Below are 27,408 nucleotides of genomic sequence, written 5' to 3' on the forward strand. Positions count from 1 at the left end.
AAAAAAAAAAAGGAAAAAAGAACAGAAAAGAAAAAAAACAAAGTTATCCTAAATTATGAATTCCACTTGGGATGAGTTACTTGTATTATCATTGGAGATCAGAAATGAAGGCTTGTAGTACACATTTGGTTTTAGTTCTATTTCTCAGTTCTGACCTAGAATTAGAATTGGTGTTGTGGTACATGTTTGGCTTCAATTTTTAGAATTTTGCCAGAATTGAGAATTGGCCTTCAGGAAAATTCTCCAATTCTGAACTATTCAAGAGAGCAATTCTGGAGAGGTTAGAATTGCAATTCCTGCCAATTCTGTGCTAAAGTGTTTAATAACCATGCATTGCATGTGCTAGCATGGGCGATCTTGTCAGTGAAAACATAAGAAACGAGAGAAAATTGGGGGTGGGGGGTGGGGGTGGGGGTGGGGTTTTGTCATCAACCAAAGAAGAGTAGAAGAATTGAAGATGCAAATGAATTTCTCCAATTTTGAGAATTGGAGCAACAATTGCAAATATGAGAAATGCCGAGAATTGGCAGACTTGAGAATTAGAATTGGATCCAAATGTGCCTAGTACTTCTGTTCATAGGTGGCCATTGCATCTGAAGATCTGTGATTAGATATGTCCATCAATTTGAGTATCTTATCATTGATATCTCATTATACTTGGTTTTAATTTTAATGCTCTGTTCCTCAATTGCTACATCATTAGTATTAGTATGTAGTAAATGATGTTGGAATTGTAGTTATTTTGCTGGGTTCAATGTAAGAGCCATTAACTAGCTTAACTTTGTTCACATTGATTTGTGTAGTGTGTATGAGAGGCTTGCGGCAGGGGAAGGATGTTTCTCTGGATTATGTTTCTTATTTCTTCTTAAAATTTTCTATGGCTTGGAAGGTGGAAATGGTTTTAGTGGCATGTCATGTATTTTCTTGTTGTGCACTGGTCTTAATTCCTTGGAGGGGGCCAGATCTTATACTAACATCCATTTGTGAATGTACTATGGTGTTAAGCAGTTTTGACCGAGACAACTCGGTTTTGACACTAACTGAGATGAAACCAAGGTTTGAAACTGGTTTCGACATTGCTCATTGGTATTTTGCCAAAAACTTGCAATTTTTGGCTAAATCACTTGATTTCTTCCCATGTTTTCTGCATTCTTCTACTCACCCTTCTACAACTTGGATTTGTGTGATTGGAGGTTGAAGAAAATGTTTTTCCCCCCCAATAGGGCTAGGGTACAACACCATTCGGCATTGATGTATATCGCATGCATGGGGTGCAATACAGTGGAAAGAAGAACCAGAAAACCAGCCCAATCGAGCTGCATAGGTTCTAGGCTGAACCAGCTTCTAGAAGACTTGTTTTTCCCCCTATCGATTTCAAGTTTTGACTCCTATTTTGTCTCATTGTGAGACTTAGCCAGCAAACAAGAAGGTGGATCGATTACAGCTTCTAGAAGAAAGTTTTATTTCCATTTTTTGTGTGTTTTCTTATTGTCAAAGTAGTTAGTTTCAGTTTAGGAAAGTTTATTTGTCTAGAAGTTTCTTTTGTTATTCTTCTTGACCAAGGAACTAAAGTTTCCTTTTTTTCTTGGTAGTTTCTATTTCTTGTACTTTCCTATTTTGAGACATTAGCCTTTACTATATAAGGGCCATCGATTGTAACTCTCTTCACCCATTGATTAATGGAATTTTCTGCTGTGCTTGTTCAAGCCCTTTCTCTGAGAAAGACTGTTCAACAGCTGGGATAGCTGTGAGTGAGAGGCCCAAGGCTGAGAGAGCAAATCCCACCCACATCTATCTCCGCTTTCTCAAGCCCTTTGTTTGAGAAAATGTTCTTCTTTAGTTTTTCCTATTGTTGCTGAGTGTTGTGAGCTGTTTGAGTGATCAACCGAAGGCTGGTTTAAAGCTGAATACCCCCCTGAAGGGCTGCTGTTGTTCTTAGTCATAGAGAAGCCTGCGACAGCTTGAGAAGGAGAAATTCTGGGCAGGGATCGAGAGCACCCATATCTTCCTGATCCTTGGTGAGCTTCAGGCCCTCTTTGGAGGTTTTGTTTGGCACCCCAGATAGAACACTTGACCATGTGATCAAGGCCAGCAGAGGGCTGTGTTTGGCATTATTAAAAATCTCTAGTTTAAGCCCTAATTTTGCACTAGTTTCAAGAACTATATCTCAGTATTCTGCCATCAGTTCAGGCAGCTATTTTGGGGTTTTGTTGGACATCATAAAGCTACCTTCGATCCTAATACAGCCCTTTCTGGGCCAGGTTTTATGAGTTGCGAGTTTTCTCTTGTTGACGTAACTTCAATTGCTGTTTCAATTTCTATTCATTATTAGTCTGAACCTAAGTTTGGGCGATTTGTTTGGAGCTTTATTATTGTGTTATTGGGGTTGATTACATCTGTAATCAGCTTGACATTATGCATACACTAGCAAACTTGGGTACAAACCACAAGTACCATTTTTTTTTTTCGGGTCTGAAACTAATTCATGGAATAGGTGTAAAAAGGTAAAATAAGAATTGAAGCAGAAAAAGAAAAACAGGCTAAAAAACCATTTAATGGGTCTTGTCCCAGAAAAATCCCAGGTCTTGACCAGGTTTTGGTTGGGGTTGAGGGCCATGAAACCTTAATCTAGAACCTTAGAATGTTAAGCTACTAAGCACATATTGGAACTATTCTTACTTCACAAAGAAGTTTGGTTGGTAGTAGCTTTTCCACTTGTTTCTAGATTCGTATTGAAGATCAGTGGGTCTTTCCAGCATATTGATTCTTCAATTGGTTCCTATGCACAGACAAGCAAACCAAGTTGTATAGACTGATGTGAAGTAGGTCCCTTTATGTGCGCCCTATTAACCTTCCTTGATGATGGCGTTCTGTTGGAGCTGGTTGTAATTGTTCGTTGTAGTAGAGACTTGTTTTCAAATGATCTAGATGGAAATGCTATAAATGTTGGTGAAGTACTTAATTGCTCTTTGATAATTTTTTGAAACTTGGATTTTAGAATTATAGAGAGCTGAGAAAATGCTCACTGGTAAGGCGATGCAAGTCTTGATAGGATGTTGTCGCAATTAGGGATAGCAACGGGGTGGTTCAGGACTGGTATCACCAATACCATACCCGTCCCTCTTAAAACATTGCAAGACTACATCTGCCTGATTCAGCAAATTTTACAAGGTAAATGGGTTGGGATTTTCAAATACCAGACCTGAATCTTATCCTGTAAAAGGTCTTACTATACTTGAACCACTAGGGGCAGAGTGCAGCGGGTACCCACTTTAACCAGACCCATTGCCATCCCTAGTGGCAATCATAAGCTCCTGGTGCATTTCCATACTTTCATCCTTAAGTTTTAAGCTATAAAATTTCTGTTGCCAAATATATATGGAACAAATTCAAGGTACTGAATCTGTGTTTGATGAGAGAACCTATCCTTCTCTCAAAATTGGATAAGAGTGATCTTTTTTGTTATTTGAAGGGCTACTATTTTACAACCCATCTAGATATTAATCCTAAAAAAAATGCTTTTTGGTTCTTGTGCTTCTAGAAACAGTGTGGCACATCGTCACCTAGGTGTGCTGAGGAATGAACTAGGTCATGGTGTCTTGCCAGCAGTGACCTATGTAAGAAGTGGGAAAGATTTCCTAAACCATAGACAGTTCCTAGGAGGCTACGAAAGAGGCTGGTCCTAGAGGTGGAATTTGCTTTTCAACATGGAGTATGTGAACTTTAGTTGGTAAGATGACAGAACTGGTAGATGCAATTGAAGGGAGAGGTGATATTGGTGAAAGCTAATGAGATTGACAGGCGTTTCACTAATAGGATGATTGTAGAACTAGCAGAATTGGGTTAGAGATAATTGTAAAAAATCTAAATGATGATATCGCGATATTAATAGAATTGATTTCATGATATAAAAGTAGAAATGGAATATGATAAATTTAGATAAAAAGTTTTGAATGTTGAGAGGATTGATAAGATGAAGCTAGTCAATGCAATTTTAGGGAAACGGTTGAAGGCTTGATTGACATGATCACTGAATCTGCTCCATTGTACTGGATAAAATCATCGAGAGAATTTTGGGGTAGTCTGGATAAAACCATTGACAGAATTCCTGACGGAGGGAGTACCCTAATTTCTTACTAGGTTAATCAAGCTTGTAACTTGTTAGGAAATTTAGTGGAGTTTTGGATGATAAAGAACTAGATGAAAGATTTTGGTTTGGAGAAACAACAAAGAAGATGCAATCCTAGAATCTGCAATAACATATCATGCTAGATTAAACATGTACTTAGAATAGGGTACAACATGCCTTTAGTTATTAAAGAAACCATGTTAGCGCTAGATGTACTTCCTTTTCAAGTTGAATGATAGATTTGTGGACATGTAAAAATTTCAATGCTTGACAGAGTACTTAAGCATCCTAGATAGGTTGTTGGTTGTGGATTAGAGGGTAAGAAAGAACATTCTATGTGCCTTAGAATTAGAAGGTGGAATACCAAACCAGAAAAAAGAGCACTTTTTGAGATAAGCTGATAAAGAGAATAAACTGAAATTCAGAGCAAGTAATTAATACTATCTAGAGTACAATAGGTGGCTAATTCGAAGAATACCAAGTATGGCCCTTAGCCAGGATCCAAGGGAGTAAGAAAACCATCTAATGAAACTTGGGGATGAAACAGTGAAAATCAGAATGCCATTTAGGTAAGGGGTTCTGTTTCTAGGCTTGTCTAAAGGCTATGGTCTGATGGACGATGCTAAGAAAGGTCATGACAACTCTAAATCTGAGGATTGTGGCCTTTATTCTATTAGGTGCCACAAATGATGAAAAAGATGTAGGGTCTATTGCTTGGAGCAATGGTAAAAGGTTCAAGTTGCCAGGGAAAATGCTTGGGTTCGAGTCTTGAGAGCGACCACTTTGTGTTAAGAAGCCAAAGGTTTAAGGCCGTTTCCAAACTCACCCCTCCGTAGACCCCACATAGGTGGACCAGCACTGGGTAATGGCCTTTAGAAGGTGAGAAAGATGTATGCAAAATACTTAGAATGGGAGGGAATATAGAGACAAGGTGATATGTGTTAAAGAGTGATGACTTATGATCAAGGAGGCTTTGCAAGAGAACATAAGAAAGATGATTCTATATTTTCTAACATTATTAGATAAAGACTGTAGGGGAGGAATCATTAGTTTTGACCAAAGCAAAAAGATCATATGTACTTCCTTAGAAATAGGGTCCTTGAAGTTTGAAGAAATTCTGAGAAAAATGAAGATATAGAAGGTAATAGTATCCACTGTATTCTAACTGAGGACCTTAAAAGACTTGTGAGCTGGCATAAGATCATGCCCGGATGGAGGGTAATGGAGGAACTTCAATTGGTGCAGTCAATCCCAAGTTTGGGATGAGTTTTTGTTGAGTTGTTTAGATTGTCATTGGGAAACTTAGGTCATCCCTTTTGGTTAGACAACATATTTTGTGTCCAACACAGATGTCTGAGTGAATTGTGAACAGTACTTTTTTTTTTTTTTTTTTTGAAAAATGGATTTAACATTTGAATTTCATTATTTAAACACTGAACATGTCTGGGATGTGGAATCAGGACATCCAAATGACGCTACGGGAGGAAATCAGAAGTGCTTGCGAGTACCGCCCATTTGAAAAGTGTGATTACAGTTCAAGAATCTCTAATGAGATCTGTTGCAAGAAGCTGGAATACATTATTGAACAGTTGGACAGCATGAAAGAATGCATATATCAATATCAAGATGCAGATCCAAACAATGGTATTCAAGTTGTATGACACTAACAGAATCCCTCCCCCCAACCAACCCACCCCCACCCCCCCAAAAAAAAAAAAAAAAATCCCGGTTAGAATAGTATGGATTAGGATAAGTGAACCATCCTCATCTGACAGATCGTTCTGATTAGAATAACTGTAGTTCTGGGAATTTGTTTATATTCTTGCTTCTGCAATGTCGTACAGTTGTGCTTAATGTAAGGCATTTAAAGCTTTTGGCAAAGCGTGCAGTGGGAAAAATGCGGCAAGCAATGTATGAAAAAGGAGGGATCAGAATACAGAACATGTGAAGCAATACTTTGCTGTGCAACAATTGGAATACTCTGTTTCTTTCCAATCCTATATTGCAGCAAAATGGCTATTTAACCTTTAAAATAGGAAGAACCTTGTGTGTGTATATATATATATATATATATATATATGTATATAAATAAAAGGACTGACTGAATGACACCTTTATATGTGTGTTTAGAACTTGACACTTTTTGATTCATCTTTGTCTTGCTCTTAGATGTTTTTAAAATCACATGTAAAATAGGGTTTTCAAAAATAATTTGAAAATAATTTATCATGTCATTATCAAAAGATGCCCATTCCAAGGTGTTGACACTTTGTGGCGAAGGAACTTCTCCCTTGTTGGAGGTGAAGAGAAACTTGGTCCATATCTTATCAGATGCCATTCTATGATTAAAGTGGATTCCTATTATAGATTTAGATTGTGTTTGGTATGTATTCTTGTAATAGATTCTACGTCTTAAAGACATTGTGGAAGTGAGAAAATATAGAAGATTTGAGTTTCAAGAATGCATTTTAAACATAATCTATTTCAAGAAATCACTCTAAGCAGAACATTATTTCAAAAAAGTTTAATATGCGATTTCAAACTATTTCGAAGTGTTCTTGTATACTTGATCCTCTTTAACCACGATTTAAGTTGAGATTTTTTTTTTTGGGGGGGGGGTTGGGAGGGAGTGGGATGCTAGGGACCCACAAAATGTTAAGATTTAGAATATGAGATGAGAAATATACGCTAAATAAATAGTGGGTCCAGATGTTTAAGATCATGGGTGGAAGATTAAAGTTGTGTTTGATATAATTTCTTGGAGTGCATTATCAATCTAGAATGCATACCAAAATGATGCCTATGAGGTAATCTACTTTGGATGGCAAACAATTGTAAATAAAAAAATCTACACTAGATTAGCATAGCAATTTTTTTTCCTTTTTTTAGTGGGAGAGTGTTCTCTATGGGGGAACACAGCCTCTACCAATGCCTCCCACAATCTACCTCTCTCCTTTGCCTATATAGGCCATTTCACATGGAGTAAAAGAAAAACTGACTGTGGCAGAGGCTGTATCCCTCACATAGAACATTCCCTTTTTTTTTTTTCTTTGGTTGAGAGAGAGAGAGAGAGAAAATTTTTAGCCTCATATTTTTAGGAGGCCCCCTTTGGCTCTTGAACCTGAGTCCAGATCAGGTCCTCCTATAAGAACCTGAGTTCTGATTCTCGTACAGGTAAAAGGTGGACATGTGTAAAGGGCATATTTGGTGCACGAGGCTCTAGCATGTGCGAGGTCCTATAACTCACTTATTTTCTCTCCTAATTTTTGACCGACTACCTTTCCCTTCCTATTTTCTCTCCCCATTATCCCTTTCCACACACAGAACCACACACACTCCCTCTCTCCCCTCACGGTTTATTAATTTTTTTCATTTCTTTATTGTTCATTTTTTATTTTAATTATAATTTAACATTTTTTTTAGGTGTTCTTTTTCTTTTCTTTTTTGTTTTTGTTTTTGTTTTTGGTTTTTTAGATCTTACAAAACAACTTTAGGTATTGGTCTTGGCAAATACTAGTGCGATATCAATAAAAATTAGAAAGACAATGAAATATTGGTAAACTATGAATAGAAGGAAGCTTTACTCATCTATCAATGACGGTTCAACCACCATCCTAGGCTTCACAAGTCTCTATTGGTTTTAGTATAAATCCAAAATACCATTATGATATCCTTCTCCATTCATAGGAAGTCTATAGTGAATGAATCACCATGGTTAAAGGAAAATTTGGTCACGAAAGAAAGCGAGATCCCTCCACCTATAGAGTTATGAAGAGGTATTTTGGACTTATACTAAAACTCTATAGGGTTGGGTGAGCTATCCTCCATGGGTGGAGGAAAACCTTATACTAGCATGATGGCGAATTGACGATTTAGAGATATGACACATAGATGATATGTTGATTTGGCTGGGGATGATATCGAGTCTTTCAATTTTTAAAATACAGTGATACAAATCTTGAAATTGTCAATACTAATATATTGATTGTTATTAGATTGAATCAGATCAATATCGTATTGGATCAATATTGGTGTTGTATCATATCGCCATTGGATAATCGAAAGAGAGAAAGAGTTTTGTATTAGTATTGCTGGAATCAGTTAATTAAAATAAAAGAATAATAAATTAAATAATAGTAGAAATTTTTTATGAACCCAAGATCAGGTTGCATAAGAAGGAAGCATCCCTCACAATTAAAAGAAAATTCTTTATCCCCCCCAAAAAAAAATTAAAAAATTAAAAAATAAAAGAACAACCTAAGAGTTGTGGTAAGGTCCCTTTTGAGCATCTTAATTAGGGTTTTAGTGGTAACAGCAGGGAAGGGAAGGGATTCTCCATTAACAAAATGGAAGTTTTTAAGTTTCAGTTTCTTCCTTTGTGTCCCTTCTTATTGCCTTCATAGTGTTCTTTGTCTTTGTCTCCCTTCTTATGGTCTTTGTTGTGTTCTTTGTGTTTCTGTTCCTTCTCATTGCCTTCATACTGTACTTTTGTCATCGTCACCCTCCTCTATTATCTTATCATCTTCACTCCTACAGCGATCTATCTTCAAGCAGCCTCTGTTGTATACATTCACCGTTGGCTGGCGGCGAAAACAGTTTACGTCGTTTTTCCCACAACCAACATCGTCCCTGTTCAGGACTCCATAGTTGATCTCTCTCCCAAGTGTTACGTCAATGAAGAAGGAAGAGACCAGCAATGCTGTTGCCATGCATAGCACCAAGAGCTTAGCCATGAAAAATAAATTGATATATTGGAAGTTAATTCAGATTAATTTGTAGGGAAATATTTTTTCCATCTAATTAGAATGGCTAAGTTTTATATGGTTGGATCTATATATTTGCTCTGTGTAAACTTATACAAAAACATTGAGGGCCACATAAGAATTTTTGGGTGAGCGAGTATTTTGGCTCTACCTAATTAAATTGAATTTGGGATGGTGGGCTCAATTAAATTCAAAGAAATGATGATCTTTTCTTATTTTCTTCTTTTTCTTCTATTGAGGGTGAAAAGTTTTTTTTAGGAGAGGATTGAGTTTCCCTTCATCCACGGCGAAGGAATGCTGATGGGTATAGAAATAGTGGAAGAGGTATTTTCAGCCTCGTATTGTAATGGGAGTAAATTAAGACCTTAGAAGGGCTGGTGTGTGAAGCATCCTTCACACGAAAGTTATGGGATGGGTATGGGAATAGTGGAAGAGGTATTTTCAACCTCGTATTGTAATGGGAGTAAATTAAAACTTTCGAAGGGTTGGTATGTGAAGCCTCCTACACATTCGGCGAAAAAATTTCGTAATGAGATAATGTGTGGGAAGTTATGGGATGTGTATGAGAATAGTGGAAGAGGTATTTTCGACCTCGTATTGTAGGGGGAGTAAATTAAGACCTTAGAAGGGTAGTGTGTGAAGCCTCCTTCACACGCGGCAAAAAACTTTCCAATTAGATAATGTGTGGAAAGTTTATGAGAGAGGTGTCCAAAGTAGGAGTTTATGAGGAGATTTTTTGAGAATAAGCAGGAGGAGAAGAAGAGGAAGGCTAGAAGCCGGCAGAGTGATCGCCCAAGGTAAAAGGAATTAACCCCTGAATCCCTTGACTTTGTTAATTATGCATTTGATACGTTTTATCTTCTTACATTTGCTCTGTTTCTAAGGGTTAGGATGAGAGAGAGAGAGAGAGAGAGAGAGAGAGAGAGATTCCGATTTGATTTAGAAATTTGTCCATGGGAAAAAGATGCAAATTACTACATGATAATAGTTTTTGAGGAGGAGATTTTTCGAGAACAAGCAGAGTAGAAGAAGAGGAAAACAAGAGTACTGGTCTACGCTCTAGCCTTTCTTGAATGTAATAAGCCTAGAAAATTACACACTACTTTAGGGAAGCAAATTCAGTAATGGACTTCCTTGCAAAGAATGCAGCAAAATCAGGGATTTTTGAATCAGGAATTGCCTTTCCATCATTTATCAATGATAATATTTCGTATGATAGAGCGGCAAAACCCACTGAGTTCCCTGTTGATGGCAATGCCGAAGGTGGGGAATTTTGAATCACAAGTTTTTTTACGTCAGTAATAAATTTTCAGTTTCATATTTTAATATGGAAACAGGTTATATTAGGTCATTGATGATATGCTGATTTAGCTAGGGACGATATCTAGTTTTTCAATTTTTAAAATACATTGATACAAATCTTGAAATTGTCGATACAGATATGTTGATCTTTATCAGATTGGGTTAGATCAATATCGTATTGGATTAATATTGATGTTGTATCCGTTCAGCATTGGATAATCAGAGAGAGAGAGAGAGAGAGAGAGAGAGTTTTGTATTAGTATTGTTCGAATCAATTAATTAAAATAGAAGAATAATAAATTAAATAATAATCTTATGAACCCAAGATCAGGTTGCATAAGAAGGAAACATCCCTCACAATGAAAAGAAGAACATAAGAGTTTAGATAAGGTCCCTTTTGGGCATCTTAGTTAGGCTTTTAGTGGTAACAGTAGAGCAGGGAAGGGAACGGATTCTCCATTAAAAAATGGAAGTTTTAAGTTTCAGTTCCTTCCTTTGTGTCCCTTCTTATTGCCTTCATTGTGTTCTTTGCCTTTGTGTCCCTTCTCATTGCCTTCATGGTGTTCTTTGTCTTTGTGTCCCTTCTTATGGCCTTTGTTGTGTCCTCTGTGTTCGTGTTCCTTCTCATTGCCTTTAAAGTGTACTTTGTCTTCATCGTCCTCTATCATATCATTTCCACCCCTACAACGGTTTATCTTCTCGCAGCCTCTGTCGTATGGTTTCCCCGATGGTTCGCTGCGACAGTTTACGTTCTTTCTCCCACAATTTTCTGTGTCTCTTTTTATGGCTCCATAGCTGATCACATCCCCAAGCGTTACGTTAATGAAGAAAGAAGAGACGATCAATGCTGTTGCCATCCATAGCACCAAGAGCTTAGCCATGGAAAACAAATTGATATATTGGAACTTAATTCAGATTAATTTATAGGGAAATTTTTTTACCAACTAATTAGTACGGATAAGTTTTACATGGTTGGACATGTATATATTTGAACTGTCTACAGTTATACAAAAACATTGAGGGCCACATAAGAATATTTGTGTGAGCGGGTCTTTGGCTCTAGCCTCTTATCTAATTAAATTGAATTTGGGATGGTGTGAGACGGATTCCTGGGAGGATCCAGATCCTCAGCTATTCCTTAGCCATCAGCAGGATCCTGGACCAACCACTACTGAATTCTATAAAAAGAGGGTTTCCTACTCTTTTTGTGGGGAAAGTAAACAATATTCTATAAATTAATCCAATATCATTACCATACAAGAGATTTGTATGAAGTGAAGCAGATTCGAGTAATCATGGTGAAGTCATTTTGGAAAATTACAAAATACTCTAGGGAAGCAAATTCAATAACAGACTTCCTCATGAAGGACGCAGCAAAATCAGTGAATTATGATTTAGATATTACCTTTCCATCATTTATCATCGATGGGATTGCGTATGATGTAGCAGCAAAACCTAGATATCAATTCACCTATTGTTTTTTTTAGCGTTTTCAAAATACCTTGTTGATGGCAATGCCGAAGGTGGAAAACTTTGAATCACAAATTTTTGTACTTCAATTTCATATTTAATAAAATTTCAGAACTTCTAGTGATAAAATAAAAAATAAAAATAAAAATAAACGGAAGAGGAAGGCTAGAGAAGGGAGGAGGAGTATTAATCACCAAAACTAAAATTATGCATTTCATACTTTTCTGTTCTTAAATTTCCTCTATTTCGATCTAGGTTTAAGTGGGAATACTTCTTTATTGGCTTATTATAAATATTATATATATATATATATATTTTTTTTTTTTTTTTTTGCTAGAAATTATTTCATTAAAATAAGGAAGCACCAACTACATTGAGTCCCTAACAATGAGCTCCAAGATATGATGCAGGAAATTAACGTCCACATCTGAAACACCAGTCTTCATTGCATCTCTGGTCAAATAATCTGCTATTGGGTTCCCTTCTCTATAATTGTGAGAAATCTTCTAGGAAATACTGCTCAGATATGGATGGAGAAATAACCATCTCTGCATAGCAAACCACGACATATTCTTTTCTTGGCAAATAGTGACTACCGCTGCAGAGTCCAATTCCACCCACAGATTTTGAATGTTCAAGTTCTTGGCTCTCATGAGCCCTTCCATTAGCCCCTCCACTTCTGCTTCAAAAACTCGTCACCCCCATATATTTTTTATACGAGCCTAGGACTCTTCGCATATGATCACGGAGAATACCTCCTGCACCTGCACGGCCAGGGTTCCCCAAAGAGCTCCCGTCAAAATTTAATTTGACCCAATTAATAGGGGGCTTACACCAGAACACTTCCAAAATTTTCCTATTAGAACCAGCCTGAATTGGGATACCGAGGCCTCTGCAAACTTGCACATCCTCCACTGTTTTGACTTCTCCCATCTACGCCGGGTTATTTCTTCTAAAATCTTCAACTACCATGGCCACAACATACTTAGCCAAACGGTCTTTACCTTCGAATTTCCTGTGGTTTCTTTTTCTCCATAGGTGATCTATTACTATACCGAAGCAGATAGACCACACCCCTTTAATACACACCATTTTCAATTTTCTCTTCCACCATTGGCCAACTCGAGCAAGGACCCCTAAGCCATCCATCTCACCTCAAAATACTCACATAAGGTGCACCAAATCGCTCTAGAGAAAGAGGAGGACAAAAGAATGTGACCTATCAATTCCTCATGTCTGCAGAGCTCGCATCGAGACACTATAGGAATTGATTTTCTTTTAACCGCCTCATCAGTTGGAAGCTTTCCATGAATCGCCCTCTAAGTCAAAGTTGCAACCCTTGGCTGCTGCTTCTTGCACCAAATTAGAGAGGCCCATTGCACTATCGGCTTCTTCATTTTGATTTCTTCCCAAGCGGATTTTGAGTTGAATTCTCCATCCAGAGACAAACTTCACACGCATTTGCACAATCATACTCAGGAACTTAATACTTTGAACAACCTCCAAAATACTTTTCAAAAAGGCAGAGTGCACCACTGGAAGCCTCCACTTGTGATCATCAATAAATCTACAAACATTACCATCAAGATTTGTCTGATCAAGATCCTCCATCACCACCCCATCGTCTATCGCATTGGATCCAACCCATATATCCTTCCAGAACTTTATTTTGCGTTCATCACCAACTATCCATCTCTCCATAGAGGAAATAAATTTCCACATGCGTTTAATGCCTGGTCAAATTGAAGATTTTCTGTATCCTTTTTTTGGCACACCTTTCCTGCCCAGGAATCTTGCCCTCAAGAAGCGGCTGGTCATGGACTCTTCAGGCTTGATATGCCAAGCAGTTTTACAAAGCATTGCTTTCTTGACGTCACTCAGTCTCCGCAAACCTAGCCCCCCCTTCTTCCTTAGGCTTGCAACATTGATCCCAATTTACAATAATTTTTTTTTGAAGTTTCAATCTCTCCAGTCCAGACAAAATTTCGCATCCATCTCTCCAAAGTCACAATAAGAGACTCTGGCCACCAATATATTGCAAAGCTATGGGTTGGCATGCTCAATATGACAGAACGGACCAGCTCCACCCTTCTAGCGATGGATAAGATCTTCCCCTTCCACCATGCCAGACGGTCTTTAACTCGGTCCATGATTGGTAGAACAACCTCCTTTTTAACTCTCCCTTTAAAAATTTCAACCCCCAAGTATTTAGTCGGGAATGAACATAGTGGAATCCCCGACTCCTCAGCAATAGCCTGCTTTCTTTGAGGGCAGGCATCCAAGAAACAACTTGCTTTTCTCCAAATTTACACACTGCCCTAAAACTCCTGATACCTATTTAGAAAGTTTTTTAAGTGACGGACATTCCTGATTGAGGCATTAGCAAATATAAAAATGTCGTCTGCGAAGAGGTTGTGAACTAGAGTACTTGCCCCTCGAGGACCCTTGAGCGGCTTCAATCTCTTATGGCCACAAGCTTGTGAAGCCCTCTGTAGAGAACTTCTTCAGCCAGAATAAATGGCATGGGGGATAGAGGATCCCCTTGTCTCAACCCTCTTTCCTTACCAAAGTACCCCACTGGGCCACCGTTCATAAGAAAAGATAATTTTACCGATGCCAGCATTTGATGAACCCAGGATATCCACCTTTTAGAGAAGCCGAACTTCCTCAAAACATGAAACACAAAATCCCAGGAAATTGTGTCATAAGCCTTCTGGATGTCAATCTTCAAACCCATGCCACCTCCACTAGCTGTTGAGAACATCATATTTGACAACTTGGAAGCCATAGAGATATTTGAATGAATGATTTTGCACTTTTGAAAAGCCCCTTGCTCTTCAGAGATAACACGAGGCAGCAAAATAGAAAGACGCGTAGCCATAATTTTTGTAACAATTTCTATGGTAAATGAATCATCATGGTTGAAGGAAAACTTGGTCATAAAAAAAAAAAATGAGATTCCTCCACCTATAGAGTTACCAATAAGGTATTTTGAACTTATACTAAAACCCTATCGGGTTTGTGAACCCCTAAAGGGTGGGTGAGCTGTCCTCCATGAGTGGAAGAATGGCGATTTAGAGATATGACACATTGATGATATGTCGATTTAGCTGGGGACGATATCGAGTCTTTCAATTTTTAAAATACATTGATACAAATTTTGAAATTGTAGATACTGATATACTGATCGTTATCAGATTGGATCAGATCAATATCTTATTGGATTAATTTTGATGTATCCAATCAGCATTGGATAATCAGAAGAGAGAGAGAGAGAGAGTTTTGTATTAGTATTGTTGGAATCAATTAATTAAAATAAAAGAATATGAATTAAATAATAATAATAGAAATTTCTTATGAACCCAAGATCAGGTTGCATAAGCAGGAAGCATCCCTCACAATGAAAAGAACAGTAAGAGTTTAGGTAAGGTCCCTTTCCGGCATCTTAGTTAGGCTCTTAGTGGTAACAGTAGAGCAGGGAAGGCAACGGATTCTCCATTAAAAAAATGGAAGTTTTAAGTTTCAGTTCCTTCCTGTTAAGTTTCGTTTCTCCCACAAGGAACTGTCTCCTCTTATGGCTCCATAGTCGATCTCTCCCCCAAGCATTACGTTAAGGAAGAAAGAAGGGACGATCAATGCTGTTGCCATCCATAGCACCAAGAGCTTAGCCATGGAAAACAAATTGATATATTGGAACTTAATTCAGATTAATTTATAGCGAATTTTTTTCCAACTAATTAGTATGGATAAGTTTTATATGGTTGGACATATATGTATTTGAACTGTCTAAAGTTATGCAAAAACATTGAGGGCCACAGAAGAATTTTTGTGTGAGTGAATCTTTGGCTCTAGCCTCTATCTAATTAAATTGAATTTGGGATGGTGTGAGATGGGTTCCAGGATTGATCCAGATCCTCTACAATCCTTATGATGCAATTAGTTGCAATTCTACCTTCAAGTCATGACAAGGGTGGGTTTTTGGTCTTCCAGTTTTGGGATAAAAATCGACTGCAACTCTAATCTTGTACAATTCTGTATAATACCCCTTTAAAAGGGTGACACATGGACAAAGTAGTTTGAACAATTCAGATTAATCCTATATTGATCCAACTCCAAACCAGTGGGTTGAAGTTGGATCAATGTAGGATTAATCTGAGCCGTTCAAATCACTTTATCCATGTGTCACCATCTGAAGGGGGTATTGCACGGATAAGGAATTGCAAACGATTTTTATCCTGAGTTTTGGGATAAAAATCGTCTGCAATTCTAATCTTGTACAATTCTGTACAATACCCCCTTGAAAGGGTGACACGTGGACAAAGTGGTTTGAACGGCTCAGATTAATTCTACAGTGATCCAACTTCAACTCACTGGTTTGGAGTTGGATCAATATAGGATTAATCTGAGCCGTTCAAATCACTTTATCCACGTGTCACCATTTGAAGGGGATATTGCACGGTATTGCACGGATAAGGAATTGCAGACGATTTTTATCCCGAGTTTTGAGGGAAAGAAGATGGATTTATGATTCAGATATTATCTTTCCATCATTTATGTATCAATGATGAGATTGCGTTTGGCTCATTGGCAAAACCTAGATATCAATACTCCTAGTGTTTTTTTTTTTTTTCTTTACAGAGTCCCTGTTGATGGCAATGCTGAAGCTGAAAATTTTTGAATCACAAGCTTTTGTACTTCAGTAATAATTTTCATTTTTGTATTTGAATAAAATTTCAGAACTTCTAGAGGAAAAAAAAGAAGAAGAAGAGGAAGGCTAGAGAAGCAGGGAGAAGCAGTAATCGCCAAAGCTAAAATTATCCATTTGATACATTTTTGTTTTTAAATTTTCTCTATTTCGATCTAGATTTAAGTGGGAATGTTTATTTATTAGCTTATGATTATTAACATAAGCTATGTGATTTAATTATTAACATAATTACTTGAGGTTACATTATATATCGAAAAAAAAAAAACAAATTATACTCATTCTCATTGTTCAAGATGGTTTGCCTAATCCATATACTCATTCTCATTGTTCAAGTATTTATGGTTGCTTGACTGCCCAACTCTAAGGTGGTACTTAGGTTTTTTTGATCGCTTTGACCGGCATGAATCAGGGTCTTGGTTCTCTTCCCTATTTGCTAAGATGGTTATCTGGTGATTGTGTTTTGGCTTTTTGTTGTTTGACTCAATTTATTTGATCACAGAGAAAACAGCCTGACATACCCAAGTAGATTTGTGTGGCAGTTATTAAGTTGTTTCATTGACATACCCAAACAACATTTATTGATGAATATATATATATATATATATATTTTCTTGAAAATTTTCTAGATTTTCTTATTAAGGTACTCTTCTCTACCTTCTCACTCTCTCGACTTATGAATAACTTAAGGGAAAGGGTTTCTTAAAAGGTAGTGTGGTCCCTGCACCAGCACAGTACTGATCAATATGAGCACATATGGAAGTATCAATGGTAGCAGGATTTCTGTTTCTTCATGAGGGTAGGGTCATCATTTCACCCCTTCCTGTGTTTGGGTGAAGAGACCACACTGTCTTCTAGGTTTCTTTTTCCCATAACGTTTATATCGTTTTTTTTTTTAGAAATACGATTACATTGATACATCTATACAGTCATACATGCAATGCGTTATACGCTACTCCGTTATTATGTTGTTGAGGTTTCATGCCTAACTACAATAATATTTTTAGTTTCATGCTCAAGTACAATTATATTTTCATCAAATTTCAATGCCTTCAAATGCATTTTCATGACCTCCATTACTAAAGTGTTGTTTTTACCGCAACATATATTACATTGAGAGTGGATATGGACCATGGGCAAAATCTATCTTCTACCAAGAAATCAAAATAATTCCTTAACTTCCTCTCTCTAGGAGCTCTCCTCCTCTATCTAATCCCTATCCCCCCTCTTCTTTTTTCCATTCTATCCCTCTCTTCCACAGTGTGACTTTTGTCCAGACACCTACTAAAAAAAAGGTTGGTCACGTGCATTTGTACGTGTGATTTACTAGTATGTATATAATTAAATTTTTTTTGTTAAAAGATCCTTTGTATCAAAAAGAAATATAAGAACCTGCATAGCTAGCCACTCCAACCTTCAACAAGAGTTTTTAAACTAAGATTCCACAAAGCTTTGGCTTTTGAATATAGTTTCAATAATCAGAATCAGATGGGTTCAATAATTTGGATTGGAATTGACTATTTGACGCCAGAAAATTGTAGAAGAGTAGGAGGTAACACAAGTGAGCATTACAAAAGAAAAAAAAAAAGAAAAAAAAAAAAAAAAAAAAAAGAAAAAAAAAAAACTCGCCACTAAAGGAAATTCACCTAAGGGATAAGAGAACTCAAGAAGAACTACTTCTTCTCAAAGGCCAAAGGCTCAATTTATGAATAAACTTCAAGTATTCTATATTCCATTCACTAGTATAAGCTTATATAGATGAGCATGGAATAACCTTCTAAGCATAGGCAATTTCCAAGAATGAAATTATTACTAATTAAAAAAACAAACAACTATCTAATAAGAAAGGGCTTTGGAATTCTTAAAAGACATTTTCCACATCTTGAAGAGTCTCAAAATATAATGGTTGAAGTGCCCAAGAAATTCTAGAACTGAATTTAAATGGAAGTTGGACTAAAATGATAAAATATGAAATTCTAAGTGCCTATAGTCAACCTAGACATACTTTACCAAAACAGTTATAACTTCTTCTTAAATATAGCAAATGAGGCAATTTTTTTTTTTTTTTTTTTGGGAATATAGACTTCTAGACCTTTCCATCTATATATGGCACGACTTTTAGGTCCTTTTGAGTTGGTACAGGTGTCTCCGTGAATTTACCCCAAAATCCTGGATTGTAACATTTATTTCCAGCTTCTATCCTTTAGCTTGGGCTTGTGGGCTTATTAGACTGATTTGTTGACCCATTTGAAATGCTCTGCATCACTATTGCAAATCCAAATTTCAGCTGCTAGGGAGTGGCTGATTTTAGGGGATTAGGATTGATCTAATCTGTTATGATTCCGAGCTTAAAATCCTTTACTTTGATAGCTGATTTTTAAGTTGCATTTTTTATAATATGAATGAATTGGATGTTAACATGAATCCAATTTATGTCTAATAAATCCATGGTAAAAAGATTGAGGATGCTTTTCTACACCCTCAAATCCTGATCATGTTGGTTCCCATTGACAAAATCGTATTTTGCGTAGTGATTGATGTCACATTCTGACCATGTGGGTCTTGCACTAACACTTTCTCTTTCTTGACCAAGCAATCCCTTTGATTCCCCTTACATTGGCGGTGTATGGGGTTTGAAAACTTCTCTCCAGAACAATTTATCTCAAATGTTTTCTTAACTTATTCCGTACATTTAAACCTACAATAGTACCGTCCTTTGGTATTGCATGCAGATGGGAGAGAGAGAGAGAGAGAGAGAGAGAGAGATTTTTTAATAGGAAATATCCTTAAAATTAAAAGATCTGGTAGTGGTAAGGTCCACATAGGCCCTTTGGGCTCTTATTTTTGCGATCAACATATACATAATATACATAAGAAGGAAACATCCACGATCAAATTTAAAAGAACTACATAGCTAGGAGTGGCGGTAAGTTCCCCTTTGGCCCTCATAGGCTCTTATTGGCAACATAAATACAGAAGAGAAGAGAAGGGAAGGGAAGGGAAGGGAAGGTATTTAAGTTTCAGTCCTTCCCAGATTCCATCTCCACCGACACCGGTGGATTTGCCTCGTCCATTATCTCATCATCACCTGACCTACATCGGAAAATCTTTTGGCAGCCTCTGCTGTAAGGATTCGATGGCGGCTGTTTGTGACAGTTAAATTTGTTACGTCTACTGCAAGGAACACTGTCCCCGCGTATAATGACTCTATAGTCGATATATCTCGCAACTGTTACATCAATGAAGAAAGAAGAGACCAGTAATGCTGTAGCCATCCATAGCACCAAGAGCTTAGCCATGGTTAATTTGATCAGATGAATGGATGTTCAATTCATATATTGAAAGTTAATTGAGATTTATAGGGTGAGTTTCCTACTTATTTGGTAAGGTTAAACTTATACAAACATTAAGGCCCACACAAGAATTTGGTCTTTGCTGGCTCTAGATAAATCTAAAGGAATGAAAGTTGCTAATTTTGCAAATGGGTTACTTCTTATATGGTTATTTTAAGGAATGGCCTCTTTGTTCTTGGGTTTTTGTTAGTCCCTGATAACAACGACAGTCTGGTCATCCTATCTGAATAAATCAAATACTTTGGTTTCAAGGAATTATTGATGAACTAAATTATATATGGATGGCCAACATGAAATTGGTGGACATTACCTAGTTTTGCTATAGTGGTAGGCCATGTGGAGCTGAAATTTTATGATCAGGAAGACCTTAAAATGTTTTGCTCATTAGTTTTAGCCAAATCAAAGTACACACATGGTAAAACAATAACATTGATCAAGGACTACTTTTAGATCCCTCAGACATACATAGGTGATTATGTCATTACTTGAGAGGGTAAATGATTAGATTTGAAGCTAAAAATATTCTCAAATACATTGCTACCTTAGTTATGTGTAGGAGTAGGTGGTCATTGGCCCTACTAACGCATAGTAGGCTAACCATTGGCCAGCGGCACCCAGTAGGATAGTAGATTAAAAAGACAAAAAGAAAACATTGCTACTCTAGAAATCCCATATGTATCGAATAGTTAAATTGCAACATCATTCTTCCACATGATGACCCAACGGCCGGAGACTTGCGTTAGAGAGGGGTAGTTTCAACTTCAAGCGAAGGCTAAAGTAATCAAGCAGGAAGATATGGTAACAAGAAGAATCAATTTAGCAGTAAACCAGGAGTGGTGGTTGTGCTATGAGGCTGAAAGTTTTGATTTTCTTCAAAATTAAGTACTCAAAATTTTATCCTTTAAACACTGGAAGTCCAATTTCTTAATTTGACCTTTTTGTGCCCTCATAAGAGCTCCATAACCTCAATTGTCAAGCACATTTTCTATCACAAAGTTTCTTTATTTTCTTATAATGGTCCCCCCGCCCTCCCCAAGTTGTTGGTGCACTATCTCCTGTTTTTTTTATATCAATCCTTCAGACCGAATGATGACAAGCATAGTGTTTTTTTTTTGGCAATCGAAGGGATGACGAACAACAACCCAATTCGGCAATCCAAGGGAAGACTCTAACTCAAAGAACTATTTTTTTTTTTTTTGCTAAAAGATCATTTATATTAAAGAAGAAAACTACAAAGAAAAAAACAAGAAAAAACTAGCTAATCAACCGAGATACACCAACACAAAGAATATAATATCCCCCATCTTTAGCAAGGCCAACAACAGAGAGAAAACGCCTAACCAATCCCAAGACATACTAAACCTCGAGATCATACACATCTTTATTGACGAAGAGAAAATTGAACAAATCACTTTCGCGTAAAGGAAAGACGGTCAGACTTCTGGCAAGCATGCTCCTCATTATCCTTTCCCTTGCATTTTCTTTGCTTAACTTTTTCGAGGCCATCAAGCTTTTCCCTTAATCTAGCTGCCTCATCGCTAATAGCAATCTCATGGTGCTGCAAAATAATAGCTCCTCTTCGGAAAGAACTTGGCATAACAAATTCTACCAAGTCTTCCTCCCCTCGAAGATCACATGACATCCCCTAAAATTAGGGCCCCTACTATGACCACCTCGTCTGTCACCTCTCCCGCGCAAAGAAATGATTCAAGAACTAAAAACAACAGCAATAAAGAGGATAAAAATGGAGAGACCAAACGAACACCAAAAGCCTAGGGAATGCACCAAAATAAGGAGGGAAGAAACAAAGCCAAAGATGATACATCAAAACTAAGGAAGAAGGGAGGAAGGACTTGAGAACTAGCAAGATGCCTATTCCTATTCAATCATAGCCATAGTTACTAAGAACTTAAACTTTTAAAGATGGTATTTAACATTTCCTTTCCAGTAGTTCTATGTTGCATACTAATTTGCTTCTAGCTGTAGATTGTGCTGTTTCAGCGTTCTTGGTGTGACATTCATGAGATACCTGTGGCAGTTGTAACATTTCCTTTCCAGTAGTTCAATTACTAAGCTGATCTAACTACCCCCTCGAAAGAGTCTTATCAAATGAGGTACAAAATGATGTTAAGAATGGTCATAATGCTAGCTTCCATAGAAATTATATTTTCAAGGGCATATACACCCAGGGTCCTGAATTGTTGCGTATGTAAGAAAATTGATCATAATGGTGTGTTGATATACATTGTTGTTGCCCTAACTTAGTAGCTCACTTTTTTCCCTGAGTGGCAGTGATGGTGTTTTCTCATTGCCGGGAATCCATCAAGATGCGAGAAGAGGGCCATCGCCATAAATGGTTTACCAATGATGGCGAAAGATTAGGCAAAGCCCAAACCGATAGAGGACAGAAATGCTGCTGCCATCCATAGCACCAAGAGATTAGCCATGGTTATTTTACCAGATGGATGATCAATTGATATATAAGAATTTAATTGAGATTTATAGTGAGATTTCTAACCTAATTAGCAAAGCTAAGTTCTACATGGTTGGATATATTTTGACTGTCTAAACTTATCCAGACATTGAGGGCCATACAAGAATTTTTGTGTCAGTGGATCTTTGGCTCTACCTAATTAAATCGAAAATTAATCATCACTATTGGCCTTTTCTGCCTTTTCTTCTACTAGGGCAGAAGCTTCTGTTGATCATTCCTCAAAAGGGTTGATTCTTCAATACTTGATAATGTGAGATAAAGATCGATTTTTCATTCACCCATTACGAAAGAGGGTGATGGGTGACAACACCTAAGGCATTGGGAACAGTAAGAGGGATATTTTCAACCACGTAATATATGGGGATGGGGTGTAATAAAGATCCTATAGGATGGTGGTGATCCCTCCCCTCCACTGGTGGCAGAAAATTTTACAGTTAGATAATTTTTTGGGAGAAGCTATTTCGGTTTAAAATTTTTTGGATGGTGACTTGTGAGATTATCTGGTAACTTTTGTTTGTTTTCTCTGATTGTGGATGATGGTTAGTGGCAATGGTGCAATTGGCTTGCATGCCCAGGAGAGTGGAGAAAGCCTTCTTTTACTGGCTTACTATATACCATCACTTAGCGATGGAAGGGAAACCATACGTACACACTGTCATTCCACAGAGCTTTGGCTTTTGAGTATGCTTTCAATAATCAGAATTGGATTGATCGAATTGGGAATTTGGACAAGAATTGGCCATGACTAATCTCATTTTCGGACGTTTTGAATAAGTCCAATTTAAGTCATCAGAATCGACGGGGAGTGATTCAGTCCTATTCCAAGTTTAAAATCCATGCTTTTGATAATATGCATGAATTGGACATTAACTTGGTCCCAATCTATGTCTAACACATTCATTAGAAAAAGATTCGATAATAAATACTTGCAAGTACGTTCACCTGAATATACATCTCTTGTGCCACCATGGAACATGTGTAGGTATCTAAGACACGTTCAGGCAATGTACGTGCATAAGATCCATTTTCAAAAGATTCCCACGCCAACCACAACATGAGGATGGTTTCCCACAACTTCACAACCTGACTATGTATGTCTCCCAGTCTGACGTAAGTGTCATGATTATGATTCGCCCAGACTTGCACTAAACATATTTTCTCTCTTACTTAATCATGTAAATCATTGTTGATAAAACCGTTTCTCGTGTCGTGTATGGTGAGGCATTAAAAATTCCCCATACATTACTAGTGTGGATCTTCTGCTTAGATCCATATATCTCAATTTTTTTTTTTTTATATAGTCTATGCATGCAAATCTACAATATTAATATTGTCCTTTGGTTTTGAGAGAGGATTTTGCCTCAAATTTTATTCAAGAATAAGTTCTTACTGGCAACCAACCAATGAGAGGAAATATCACTCAAAATTAAGAGAAAAAGTAATGGTAAGGTCCCTTAGGCCCTTTGGGCTCTTACATTGCCAACCAACCTATAGATAATACACATAAGAAAGAAACATCCCTGATCAAATGTAGAAGAACTATCCAGTTGTGGTGGTTAGTTTTCCTTTGGCCCTCTTGTTGGAAACAGAACTACAGACGAGAAGAAAAAAGTAAATTGAAGGGAAGGGAAGGTATTTAAGTTTCAGTCCTTCACGTTTTCAATCTCCACGCCTAGAAAGGGTTCTTCACCGTCGACCGGTGGAACCACTTCGTCCATTGTCCCATCATAACCTAACCTACACCGGAATATCTTTTCGCAGCCTCTGGTGTAAGGATTCGATGGCGACTCCTTATGACAGTTAAACTTTAAACGTTTGCTGCAAGGAATACTATTGCCGTTTATAAGGGCTCTATAATCGATATATCTCCCAAATGATACATCAATGAAGAAAGAAGAGACCAGTAATCCTGTTGCCATCCATAGCACCAAGAGCTTAGCCATGGTTATTTGATCAGATGAATGGATGTCCAATTCATATATTGAAAGTGAATTGGATTTATAGGGCGAGCTTTCTACTAATTGGTAAGGCTAAACTTATACAAAAAATGAGGGCCACAAGAATTTTTTATGGCTCTAGATTAATTTAAAAGAATGGAAGTTGCTAATTTTTGCAAATAGGCTACTTTTTATATTGGTTATATTAAGGAATGACCACCATATTCTTGGGGTTTTGTTAGACATCCCTGATAACAATGATATGCCTCACTTACCATGCTGGACCATGAAGAGCCACTTTGGTTTCAAGGGATTATGGAGGCCACTACATGAAATTGGTGGACATTACCTAGTTTTGACTCCATTAGTAGGGGGTAGAATTTTAATGAAAACCTAAAATTCTAGTCACATGGACGCTTCAACATGGAGGAGTCTCTATGAATTAAGGAAAACGTTGGCCGAAAAGGTTTTATCCTATATTTAGTATGTATTCTCGGAATAGCTTATGGGTCTAGGACACATTCTGAACCGAAGAAAAGAAGTTGTATGCTATGTGATCTAAAAGCTTGACATGGAAAATGGCCCTATTTGTACCCTCTTAGTGGGGACGAACTCTTACCGGCAGCCTCTAGCCATGTAGAATGGGAATAATTAAGAAATGTCATTCCCTTCACAATGGTTGAAGTAAAGCAAAACAAACTTGATCCTCTGTTCCTTCTTGGTACAGTATGTATGCTGACCTGGACCATCTACCCTAAATTTATATGCTGCACGTACAGGTGATTAGTGATGACCTCTGTCCTTTTTACCTTCATAAATACTCCTTCATGCACTCTTAATAGCAACATATATGAAATATGTCATCTCCTAACTATATGTGTAGCATAGACATATTGTACACACAAGGATAGGTGCAACCATGCCAGGTTGCAATCCGATAGCTATTCGATCAAGATCGATTGATTAATAGTCCGACTCAACCTGACATGTTTAAAGCCTATTTATTTATCTTGGCATGTTTAAAGCATACTTCCAAACTATGGCTTATGAATAAGCTTTTTCAGTAATTAAAAAAGGATGAGCCGAATAGGCCTATTTGAATCGGAATTGATCGTGATCAATCCCATTTTTTTGTGGTTTTGGAGGGCCAATTATACGATTTTTAAAACTGAATTAGATAATAATTGGTGGGATCGATTTCACCTTGATTTCGAGTATTAAATCCTTACTTTAGATATCATGATTTTAAGGTCCATTTATGTCAAAATGCATGAATTGGGAACATTTTCTCTCTCTTCCCTGACATGTGAGCTCTTGTTGATGAAGCTGTTTCTAGGTCGTGATTGATGTGACGTGAGAGATTGTTACTACGCACCGGCGGTGTTGGAACCTTCTTGTTTATAACCAAATACCCAATTTTTTTATTTACTCCATGCATGCAAAACTAAAATAGCACTATTCTTTCTTGTTGAGAGAGAGAGAGAGAGAGAGAGAGAGAGAGAGAGAGAATTTTGCCTCATATTTTATTCAATTAAATCTGGGAGGCTCTTTTAGGCTCTTATTGGCTACCAAATATCCCTCAAAATTAAAACAACTAGTAGTGGTAAGGTGCCCTTAGGCCCTCTGGGCTCTTATATTGGCAACCAACCTATACATAATATACATAATTAAGAAGGAAACATCCTGATCAAATTTAAAAGAACCATCTAGGACGAGTGGTGATAAGTTTCCCTTTAGCCCTCCTAGGCTCTTATTGGCAACATAACTATAGAAGAGAAGAAAAAGGAAATTAAGGGAAGGTTTTTAAGTTTCAGTCTCCCTTCTTTTCCTTCTCCCTGCCTAGATGGTGTTCTTTGTCGCCGTTGGCCGGCGGAAGCACTACTGCCCCGGCGATTTTTTCAAGTTCACCTGAATTGCCTGACCTACATCGAAGGATCTTTTGGCAGCCTCTGTTGTATTCATTTGAAGGTGGCTCCTTTAGATGGCAATTTACATTATTTTTGCCGCAATATTCAGTGTCCCTTTTAATGGCTCCATAGTCGATCTCTGTCCCAACTGTTACGTCCATGAAGAAGGAAGGGACCAACAATGTTGCTGCCATCCATAGCACCAAGAGCTTAGCCATTGCTTATTAATTTGAACAGATGGATTCTTAATTCATCTATTGAAAATTAATTGAGATTTATAGGGAGATTTTCCTACCGAATTGCTAAGGCTAAGCTTATACGAACAGTGAGGGCCACACAAGAATTTGGTCTTTGTTGGTTCTAGATAAATTTGAAGGAATGAAACTTGCCATTTTTTGCAAATGGGCTAGTCCCTGAAAGAAATGGCAGCCTTTTTTTTCTGCTAAAAGGTCAAATTTTATTAAAAATAAAGAAAAAAGAAAAAAAATAATACAAGACTTTTTTTTTTCTGCTAAAAGGTCAGAATTTATTAAAAATAGAGAAAAAAGAAAAAGAAAAATACAAGAGCCCAAAGTCAGCCTCCAGTTTTGGCATTGTCATCAACAAAGGCTCACAACTACTATCTCATGAATCTAAATCCTGATCAACTAGCCTCATCATTGAACAACTCATGCGTGATGTGCTGAGGGACAGAGACGTCATCAGAGGAAATCCCTGATTTTGCTGCATCCTTGGCTAGGAAATCCACGATGGGATTGGCTTCTCTGTAGTAGTGGAGAATCTTCCACTCAATAGAGTTAATGTAACTTCAAAGGTGATTCCACTCTTGAAGGACGAATTATAGGATTAGCCTGTGGTGGAAGAGGGTAACTGCTGCAGACGAGTCAGACTCGATCCACAGGCGTTGGATGCCCATCTCACGAGTAAGCTTGATGCCCTTAATAATGCTCCATATCTCAGCAGAGAAGCTAGTAGATACTCCCAAAAAAATTTGGAAGTTGATCATCATTCTGCTATCATGGTCTCGAAAGATGCCTCCGCCTCCCACGCGACCCGGGTTGCCAAGAGAGCATCCATCAAAATTAAGCTTCACCCAAGATCTCAATGGTTTGCACCAGAACTTCTAAGATACGAAACGTTGGTTGCCTAGAATTTTCAAGATGCAATCTGTTACAAATAATGAGATCATCGACTATTTTGGGCGAGAACTTCAGGCTGCTGCATATGAAGGCGATCACCCCTTTAATGCCACTGAAGATCATAGAAATACTTCTCTTTTTCCCCTCAAAACGCCTTTGGTTCCTTTCCTGCCATATTGCATCCAAAGTGGAGAGTAGGCTGGTCAACC

At 37.5% G+C, this 27,408-nt stretch overlaps 1 protein-coding gene across 3 annotated transcripts in view; it reads left to right on the top strand.

Moving 5' to 3' along the window:
- The window catches only part of LOC122093996 (mediator of RNA polymerase II transcription subunit 11), a 12,022-nt gene extending 5,895 nt beyond the window's left edge, over window positions 1-6,127 (top strand). For all 3 annotated transcript variants that reach the window (XM_042664568.1, XM_042664569.1, XM_042664570.1), the window contains exon 4: window positions 5,590-6,127. In XM_042664568.1, coding sequence (XP_042520502.1) covers window positions 5,590-5,790 — 201 coding nt within the window. In that variant the 3' untranslated portion in view covers window positions 5,791-6,127. The remainder of the gene's footprint in view (window positions 1-5,589) is intronic.
- The last annotated feature ends 21,281 nt before the right edge of the window (window positions 6,128-27,408 follow it).

Source organism: Macadamia integrifolia, chromosome 11, assembly GCF_013358625.1.
Source record: "Macadamia integrifolia cultivar HAES 741 chromosome 11, SCU_Mint_v3, whole genome shotgun sequence".
In the NCBI taxonomy this organism is placed as follows: domain Eukaryota; kingdom Viridiplantae; phylum Streptophyta; class Magnoliopsida; order Proteales; family Proteaceae; genus Macadamia; species Macadamia integrifolia.